The 10211-nt window shown below is 41.1% G+C and overlaps 1 protein-coding gene across 3 annotated transcripts in view; it reads right to left on the reverse strand.

Annotated features, from left to right (window-relative positions):
* Nucleotides 1-248, reverse strand: part of PARP11 (poly(ADP-ribose) polymerase family member 11) — a 48184-nt gene extending 47936 nt beyond the window's left edge. For all 3 annotated transcript variants that reach the window (XM_009003438.5, XM_009003434.5, XM_035258395.3), the window contains exon 1: nt 74-248. Coding sequence is in view for 1 of the 3 variants with exons in the window: in XM_009003434.5 (XP_009001682.1) it covers nt 74-91 (18 nt within the window). In the remaining 2 variants the exon portion in view is untranslated. The remainder of the gene's footprint in view (nt 1-73) is intronic.
* Nucleotides 249-10211: the final 9963 nt, after the last annotated feature.

A 10211-nucleotide genomic window follows, 5' to 3' on the forward strand; every position in this document is an offset into this window, starting at 1 on the left:
CCGGTAGCCCCCTCCCGCCCCTCTCTCATCAACCCCGCCCACTGGGCCCGCCCCGTCCCGCTCGACTACTCACTGGATTCGCTTCCCACATAACGGTGACAAAATCAAGCGGAGAGAGCCTGTGGGAAGGGACTACGCGCGGGCCCTAAGTGTTGGATTTTTTTCTTCCGCGGGTCCCAGGGAGCGAAGGGACGGAGAAGCAACCTTTACGAAAGCCTTCCTTCTCCCCCGCCCCGTCACAAGCCACTGTCTTCGGACCACCCAACCTCCCGACTTCCGCCCGACGCTGGCCAATCAGAGCTGTCCCCGCCCCACTCCCACAGGCTCGCCCCGCCCCTACGCGTTTTTCCGTAGGCTTATCGTCGTGGGCGGGGCTTACGAGTAACTGGCTTATGAAGCAGTTTAAAGTGTTTCTTTTCTTTTTTTTTTTTTTTTTGAGATGGAGTTTCGCTCTTGTTACCCAGGCTGGAGTGCAATGGCGCGATCTCGGCTCACCGCAACCTCCGCCTCCTGGGTTCAGGCAATTCTCCTGCCTCAGCCTCCTGCGTAGCTGGGATTACAGGCACGCGCCACCATGCCCAGCTAATTTTTTGTATTTTTAGTAGAGACGGGGTTTCACCATGTTGACCAGGATGGTCTCGATCTATGGACCTCGTGATCCACCCGCCTCAGCCTCCCAAAGTGCCGGGATTACAGGCTTGAGCCACCGCGCCCAGCCCGGAGTTTAAAGGGTTTCTGGTTCAGCTATACCACCCAGTGATCCTCAAGCTATAGCTAGCTGTATTTCTTTCCTATTAACCAATTTTTATTGCTGACGTGTAGCGGCCAAGAGTCACACAGGCCTGCCAATGGCATTTGGGAGAAACTTCAGAATCTTTAAATATCTTTATTCTTGAAATGGAGATGGTAGTAATAACAGTATCTCCCTAAGGGTGTACTGAGATTATTGAAAGCATTTAACACAGTATTTGGCACACACAGTTCAATAAGTGACAGTTATTTGCTCACAAAAAAACCTTCAGATACGGTCGCTACCCTCGCGAATTGTATAATCTAGAAAAGAAAGCAAAAAATAAGTAATGTAGGAAAGTTAAAAAATGCAATATGATTTATAAGTAATACGGTGAGTAGAGCTCTATGCGAGCATTTTTACCTAGGGTAGAGTGTCAGGAAAACTCCCTCCAGAAGTTTAAGCTAAAACCATGAGGATATATTTCTACTGATGTAAAGAGATCTAACAGAGTGAAATAATATTCCATGCCACAAAGGATCTACCCCACAGGAAATGAAAATAAAATAGCTTGTTATAGATCCTTCTGGACTTTTCTATGCCTCTACACATTAAAAAAAGAAATGTGATCAAAGAATACCTATAGATTTAGAACCTGATTTTCTTTTTCACCTTAAAGATGATGTGGATATCCTTCCATTCCATTAAGTATAAATCTATTTCATCATTTTATTTATTTACTTAAATTTAGATGAAGTCTGGCCCTGTCACCCAGGCTGGTGTGCAGTGGCATGATCTCGGCTCACCGCAACCTCCGCCTCCCAGGTTCAAGTGATTCCCCTGCCTCAGCCTCTTGAGTAGCTGGGATTACAGGCACCCGCAACCAGGTCCACCTAATTTCTGTAATTTTTGTGGAGACAGGTTTTCACCATGTTGGCCAGGCTGGTCTCAAACTCCTGACTCCCGGTGATCCGCTGCCTCGGCCTCCCAAAGTGCTGGGATTACAAGTGTGAGCCATCTGGTGCCTGGGCATTCCATAATTTCTGTGTATGCTATGTACACACAAACACACACATTTGAAATAATCTGCATAGACATGTAAGTGGTTTTCTATTTTTCACTATTCCAAAAAAAATGCTTCAACAGGCATTTCTTCACATTTGTCCATTTAGTTCCTTGGAATTAATTCTTGGAAATAAAATTGTTGAATAGGAGATTATTTTTGCCAAACGGTTAACCAGTTGCTCCATTGTCATTTATTGAATAATCCATTCTTTCCTCGTTACTTTGAAGTGCCACTGTTAATTACAATCTAAATTTGCATTTACATACACATATGTATATATACACGATATATCTGTTTCTGAACATTCTCATCTATTAATTATCTGCTTATTCCTATGCTATGCCACAGTTATAATCATTACATCTTTACATATTTGCCTTTTCATAAAGGAACCTCTCTCCTAATTTTCTTCTTTTTCACAATTTTCAATATCATGAGGCTTCCCATTCAGAAATATTTCTCTTCTATATCTTTAGATATGCTTTTTTAAAAATTTCAGATCTGCATCAGAATCTGTAAAAAAAAATGTTTTCACAGAGATTTGCATAATCCTTGGGAAGTTTGTTCCTAGATATTTTACAGTTTTTTTTGTGAATGGGATATTTCTCATTGCTATAATTTAGGAAAGCTATTGATTTTTGTTTATTTGCCTTGTATTCTACCACCCTGTGAAAAAATGTCTTATTAGTTCTAATGGCTTAACAACTCATCTCTCCGAATTCGTACATAGACAATCATTATCACCTACAAATAATGCATTTCTTTCTTCCTATTGCATTGGTCAAAACCTCAGAAAAATGTTTAAGACTACAGGACAAGATAAAGAATATCCAGCTTTAATGCAGTAAGGCAAGCATGTGCCCATTGGTGCTAGTTGGTATTTTTTTTTTTTTTTTTTTTGAGACAGAGTCTCACTTTGTAACCCAGGCTGAAGTGCAGTGGTGCAATTTCAGCTTACTGCCACCTCTGCCTCCTGGGTTCAAGTGATTCTCCTGCCTCAGCCTCCCAGGTAGCTGGGACTGCAGGAATGCACCACCATGCCCAGCTAATTCTGCATTTTTAGTAGAGACCAATTTTACCATGTTGGCCAGGCTGGTCTCGAACTCCTAATCTCAGGTGATTTGCCCGCCTCGGCCTCCCAAAGTGCTAGGATTACAGGTGTGAGTCACCACACCCACTAGTTGGTATTCTTAAAATACCCTATCATTTTTAAAGAAATTTTCTTCTATCCTATTTTACTACATGCTATGAATCAGGAAAGAGTGCAAAATTTTACCAACTGTTCTTAGCCTCTATCGCTATATTTGTTTTTCACTCTGACTCTTTTATTTAATGAATTATGCTAATAGATTTCCTAGTGTTCAACCCATTCTTACATTTCTGAAATAAACTCTGCTTTATCACGTTCTCTTATTTTTTTTATCAAATGAAACCCATGCTGGGTTCTATTTGTTAATCTTTTATTTAGGATTAAAATGTATTTATAACCAATAAAATTGGTCCATTGTTACTGATTTTTGTGCTTGTCTTAACAAGTTTTGGTATCAGAGTAATGCTAGCTTTGAGGACTGAACAGTAGCATTTTAAGTGTTTGAGGGATTAGCTCTTCCTTGAACTTGGGAGTGAATTTTTATAAAGCAGGTTTAACTAGAAAGGTTAGGGCCAGGTTCTCAATCTTTTGTGAAGTTGGAGCTATCCTTTGTTTTTATGAAGATGTGGTGTTGCCTGAGCTAGGAGAGTGGGATGGAAACAACTGGTTTGAGTACATACTGGGTGAACAGTTCCTTAAAATATACTGATCTTGGGAGGCTGAGGCAGGTGGATCACAAGGTCAAAAGATCGAGACCATCTTGGTCAACCTGATGAAACCCCGTCTCTACTAAAAATACAAAAAAATAGCTGGGCATGGTGGCGCGTGCCTGTAATCCTAGCTACTCGGGAGGCTGAGGCAGGAGAATTGCCTGAACCCAGGAGGCGGAGGTTGTGGTGAGCCGAGATCGCGCCATTGCACTCCAGCCTGGGCAACAAGAGCGAAAGTCCGTCTCAAAAAAAAAAAATATATATATATATATATATATACTGATCTACCCCAAAGTAACATGAAGGGAAGTGAAAACAGCTATATAAATTTTAGTGATTTTTTTTCTTAATTTTACTGCTTTAGGACCACTGAGTTAAACAGCATGTATTAGAATGGCCCTTAATGATTATTTAGCACACACAAAGTATTTAAAATTTTTTTAATAAATGGCCACTATTCTAAAACCAGGAAATTTCAAATTTAATAATACGGACCTCCAGGTTTGCTTTCACACTGTATTCCCATATGTCAGCAACGGGCTGCAGCCATGTTGAGTCCTTTGGACTGGGAATAGGCTGTCAGTCTCATTTAAATTACCTCCCTAGGCCCTTTTAGGTATTTGGGCTTATACCTAATGAGACACCTCTTATTTTGCTGAGGCAACATAAGATCTAGGATTTTCTAAAATATCCTCACAGAAAACAACCTTACCAATCTCACCCATAATTTTCTCCAGAGTGAGCTCCATCATTGTAGCCCAAACTCTCATGGGTTTTAGCAGATTACAGCAGTTTCCCCTTATCTGCAGGGAATACATTCCAAGACCTCTAGTAGCTGCATGAAGCCACAGAAAGTAACCAACTCAGAATACACTGTTTTTTTCAATCTGATAACCAAGACAGCTACCAAGTAACTAATGGGCAGGTAACATACAGGCATAGCTCAAAGGTATTTCCAGTCCACTTCCAGACTATTACAATAAACAAAATATTACAAACCAAGTCATACAAATGTTTTGCTTTCCAAATGCATATAAATCTTATGCTTATACTATACTGCAGCCCAGTAAGTGTACAATAAATAGCATTATGTCTATAAAAATGCACATATCTTAACTTAAAAATACTTTATTGCTAAAAAACGCTAACAATCAGCTGGGCATGGTGCCTCATGCCTATAATCCCAGCACTTTGGGAGGCCAAGGTGGGCAGATCACTGAGGTCATGAGTTCAAGCCTGGCCAACATGGTGAAACCCCATCTCTACTAAAAATACAAAAATTAGCCAGGCGTGGTGGTGGGTGTCTGTAATCTCAGCTACTTGGGAGGCCGAGGCACAAGAATCACTTGAACCTGGGAGGCAGAGGTTGCAGTGAGCCAAGATCATGCCACTGCACTCCAGTCTGGGCGACTGAGCAAGACTCCATCTCAAAACAGAACAAAACAAAATAACAATCATCTGAGTCTTCAGCAAGTGACAATCCTTCTTGCCTTAATGTTGATTGATCAGGATGGTGGTTGCTGAAGGCTGGGTGGCTATAGTAGTTTCCTAAAATAATAATAGCAGTTTGCCATAATCGACTGACTCATCTTTCATGAAAGACCGCTCTGTAGCGTGTGATGTGATTTGATAGCATTTTACTCGCTGTAGAACATCTTTCAAAATTGGACTCAATCCTCTCTTCTCAAACCCTGTTGCTGCTTTATCAGCTAAGTTTGGGGACTATTCTCAGTCCTTTGCTGACATTTCAACAACGTTCACAGCATCCTCACCAGAAGTAGATTCTATCTCAAGAAACTTTCTTTGCCCATCCATAAGAAGCAACTCCTTATTGGTTCAAGTTTCATCATGAGATTACTGCAATTCAGTCACATCTTCCGGGTCCACTTGTAATTCTAGTTCTCTTGCTATTTCTATTACATCTGTAGTGACCTCCCTCTATTGAAGTCTTCAATCCCTCAAAGTCATCCATAAGGGCTGGAATCAACTTCTTTCAAACTCCTGTTAATGTTGATATTTTAATCTTCTCCCATGAATCATGAATGTTCTTAATATTATTTACAATGGTGAATTGTATATAAAAGGTTTTCAAATTATTTAAATCCATAAGAGGAATCACTATATATGGAAGCTATACCTTTACAAAATGTATTCCTTAAGTAATTAGACTTGACAGTCAAAATAACTCCTTGATCTATGAGCTACAGAATGGATGGCATGTTAGCAGGCATTAAAACAACATTAATTTCCTTTTACATCCCTATCTGAACTCTTGGGTAACCAGGCACATTGTCCATGAGCAATAATATTTTGAAAGAAATCTTTTTTTCTGAAGAGTAGGTCTCAATAATGGGCTAAAATTATTCCGTAAACCATGCTGTAAACAGAGGTGCTGTCATTGGGCTTTGTTGTTCCATTTCTAGAACACAGGCAGAGTAGATTTAACATAATTCTTAAGGGCCCTAAGGTTTTTAGAAATGATAAATGCAGTTGCGGTGGCTCATGCCTATAGTCCCAGCACTTTGGGAGCCAAGGTGAGCGGATCTCCTGAGGTCAGGAGTATGAGACCATCCTGGGCAGCATGACGAAACCTGTCCCCACTAAAGATACGAAGGTTGTCTGGGTGTGGTGGGATGCATGCCTGTCATCCCAGCTACTCAGGAGCCTGAAGTGGGAGAATTGCTTGAAACTGGGAGATGAAGGTTGCAGTGAGCCAAGATCAGCCATTGTACTCCAGCCTGAGTGACAAGAGTAAAACTCCATCTCAAAAAAAAACATAATATTAATAAATAAAATAAAATGAATTTTTGTATTGGTAAAATAATAATAATAATAATAAAATGTCTGGATTATTGTGAGAATTACCAAATGTGACACAGAGACATAATGATAGCACATGCTGGTAGAAAATCGGAACTGATGGACTTGCTTGAGCAGGGCGCCACAAACCTTCAATTTGAAAAAAAAAAAAAAAGGCAACGTCGGTGAAGCAGGATAAAGCAAAGCGCAATAAAAGAAGATGTGCCCGCAGACAGCATGGCTATACTGATGGGAGGATTCACATCTTGGGGAAAACAGGAAGGGAATGGCGTGAGATTTCATTATGCTGCTCAGAATGGCATGCGATTTTAAACATAATTATTTATCTCTGGAATCTTATATTTAATATTTTGAGGTGATGGTTGACAGCAGAAAACTGAAATCACGGGGAGTAAAATTGGGGATGGGCAAATACCACTGCGCAGCTGGTTCTCCATATCCATGGGTTCCACAGTCACACATGTGGTCAACCACGGAGCAGAAATATTGAGGAAAAACAGATGGTTGTGTCTATACCAAGCATGGACAGACTTTTTTTCCTTGTCATTATTCCCTGAACAACACAGTATAACAACTATTTACGTAGCATTTGTACTGTTGTTAGGTATCACAAGTAATTAGAGATAATTTAACATACACAGGAAGATACATGTAGGTTATATGCAAATATGTGTAGGTTATAGGCATCATTGTATATCAGGGACTTGAGCACCCCAGGGTTTTGGAATCCAAGGAGAGTTCTGGAACCAACTCCCCATGGATATCAAGAGATGACTGTACTCTCTGCCTGCAACGCCTGCAATTTCCCCCTGGTATGTAGCCTAATGCAGGGTATGTATCATCATAGTTTGCATCATAGTTCCAGGCAAAGAGCCACTGCCGTAGAAACGATGCATAGTGATCACAGTCACTAGTGTTCTCAAAAAGACTAAACATTTTACTTTATCTTTCATATTTTCTACATGGCTTAATGTCTTAAGCCATGCTAGCCCTCCCTGGAACCCCATGAAGTTTTTTAGATTTTCAAATGCTGAGAGAGTTGAGAGGAAATTCCCAAGGGGAAATGGAAATCATCAGATGGAGAAAACAGGTAGATGGATGAAGAGAGCAGCAAGGTGAATTCATGAGAAAAAAAAATCAATCTCCTCTAACACAATAGAAGGAGGAAAGAGAACGAAGTAAGTGGTGACATACAGGATACAGTATTATCTATCATTTTAGTGTTATTATCACAACTGTTTTTATTCATAAAGTCCACATTTGCAACCAGAATTGGGGGAGCTCTAGAAACAGATATGGGAGACGGGCTGAATTAGACAGAAAGAAGTGGGAAATGGGAGGAAGGCGCAAAAGGAAAGCCAAGGGGGCCAGGAGAGGGTGAGGGAGGAAGGGGAGAAAAAGCTGCATTTGTGCCCATCCGCCTTGAATATAAAGACCCAGCCTCCATCTGAAAAAGAGCCAACAATGAGGGAGCCCCAGAATCAGCCCTGCTGTTGAAGTCTGACACGTTAACAACCCCAGCAGGAATTAAGAGGTGAAACAAGCAGATGAAACATTCACCGAAGCCGAGATAAGCATTTCTGGAAAGGAATTTTTCAAAAAATCAAAATGAATCTCACAAATCTTCCTAATTAGGAAACATGACAAGGAATTAAAAAAATGAAGTGCTAAATAACTCACCCACGCTAAATGGAAAGGCTCTATTTAGCATACCACTGATTATTAGTTTTAGCCGCTCAGGGAAATTATCTACGCACAATGATGGGCATCAGCATTCAGCTCACAGCGGCAGTCAAAAGCAGCAGCTGAGATGTGTGGCCATCCTAATTAGAGGATGGAGAATTCTGAAAAGACTCTGGAGCTGTGACATTCCTGGCTGGGGCTTTCCTTCCAGGAATGCCACATTAGGGTTTTGGTCATCACATTGTAAAAAAAGGGCTTAATGGGAATGATCCGGAAAGGGACAACAGAAATGACTTAGAAAAGAGCGTGAGAAGCTTTGAGGTTCAGAGCAGAAAGCAGGCAAAGACTTCCATAAGAAATCATTTTTGAAATTAGGGGAGAGTGAGGTAAGCAGAAGCCTCGGGTGGTGAAAAGGGCAGCCAGGTGTACTGCTTGACTCAGGTCACTCCAGGCATGTTGGGGTTTAGCCTGTTTGTAATGAGCACGCCTGGGGTGTAAAGAAATTACAACAGATGATCTAATATGAATTAGCCTTCAATTCTTCATTCAATAAATATTTAGCAAGCACCCTCCATGTTCCAGGCACTGTCGGCAGTCTCTTGAATAGATAAGTGAATAAAATGGGTTTTAAAAAGCCTTTGCCTTTACGGGATTTACATGCTAGTGGGTGGGCAGGCCTTGGGGTAGGGACGTGTGGAAATAGACGATAATTGATAATAAATAAGTACTTTGTATAGTGTGTTCTAAGGTGATAAGAACTATAGAAAAAAACATCGATTGGGGCAAGGAATATTGGGAGTACTCAGGATGGCCCTCATTGAGAAGAGAACATTTAAGGAAAAACGTGGAGGAGGTAAGGAAGTAAGAGTGATAGATACCTAGACAAAAGGCATTCCATGCAGAGGGAGCAGCTGGTACAAGCTTTCCAAGCAGCACTATGCCTGATGTGATAAGGAAGAGTGAGGGTGTGTGTGTATGAGAGAGAGAGAAATTCTGTGTGTCTGTGTGTGTTTGGGAAACAGAGTGGGGGGGATGATACGCAGGTTGAACAGGGTGTGGTATAATAATTAACAAATACATCAGGTAAGCAGTGTTATGAGTGACACTGTGGCAGTTAGTATGTGCTGTTATAAGCTCTGTTAACAAATATAATTTGCACAAGCACCCCACGGAAGTAGCTACTCTTACTACTCTCATTTTACCTGTGAGGGAACTGAGACACAAAGAGATCAGCTAACTCATCCAAGGCCAAAGACGGGAGCCTTGGTGCCTGGCTCCGGAGCCCACGCTCCCGGTTGCTGCCTCATGTAGTCTCTCAACGTGGTTTTAAGCCATCTATTTTTGATACGAGTTCTGATTACTCAGCCTTGCTTGGATTCAAGTGTACTCCTAGGGTAAATTTATGTTTCCCTTAAAAAGAAAATGTAGCTCACTGCTTTATCATTCCTGACCTTTCCTGGCCCTTTGTTTCTTTCCCCTACCAATTCAGGAGCAGTTCTTTCCTACTAGTTTATCCCTGCAGTCCATTGTTTTTGCCCAGCAAATAAAGCAAATGTCTATGGATAGAGAGCTTCCATTCAGTTTCTGAGGGAGTAGAGGTGGTACTTATCTGTTTTAATAATGCCCTATGAATCACTAAGAGACAAAACAGAGCACACATTGAGTTAAAAGCTAGGTGTCACTTTTTCTTCTACTCCAAAAGGCACTGTGTGGCGGGGTATGTTTTAACACAACCATCGCTAGCTCCAGCTTCTCACGCTCTCTGTCCTGTTTTCCCAAGACACAGTACTTTTATACTGAAAACCACTGAATTGTAAAACCATTGAACTTTAAATAGATAAGTTATATGTGAATTACACCTCAACAAAGCTGTTACAACAAGTAATTTTTTTTTAAATGACAGGATCTTTGGCTTTCACCTCCTGTGTTGATCCCCCTGCCTGACTTCCATCCTCCCTCACATACCTTCAGGGGGCACAGAACCATACTCAGAAAGACGATCACCATTCCAGAACCCCATGCACTCCACCCCACATTACAACTTTGTTTTGACTCCAGGGATTACAGCAGTGTGCCAAGGAAAATAAATGACTTTCCCACTAGATCTTCGGT

Source organism: Callithrix jacchus, chromosome 9 (genome assembly GCF_049354715.1).
Source record: "Callithrix jacchus isolate 240 chromosome 9, calJac240_pri, whole genome shotgun sequence".
Classification (NCBI taxonomy): Eukaryota; Metazoa; Chordata; class Mammalia; order Primates; family Cebidae; genus Callithrix; species Callithrix jacchus.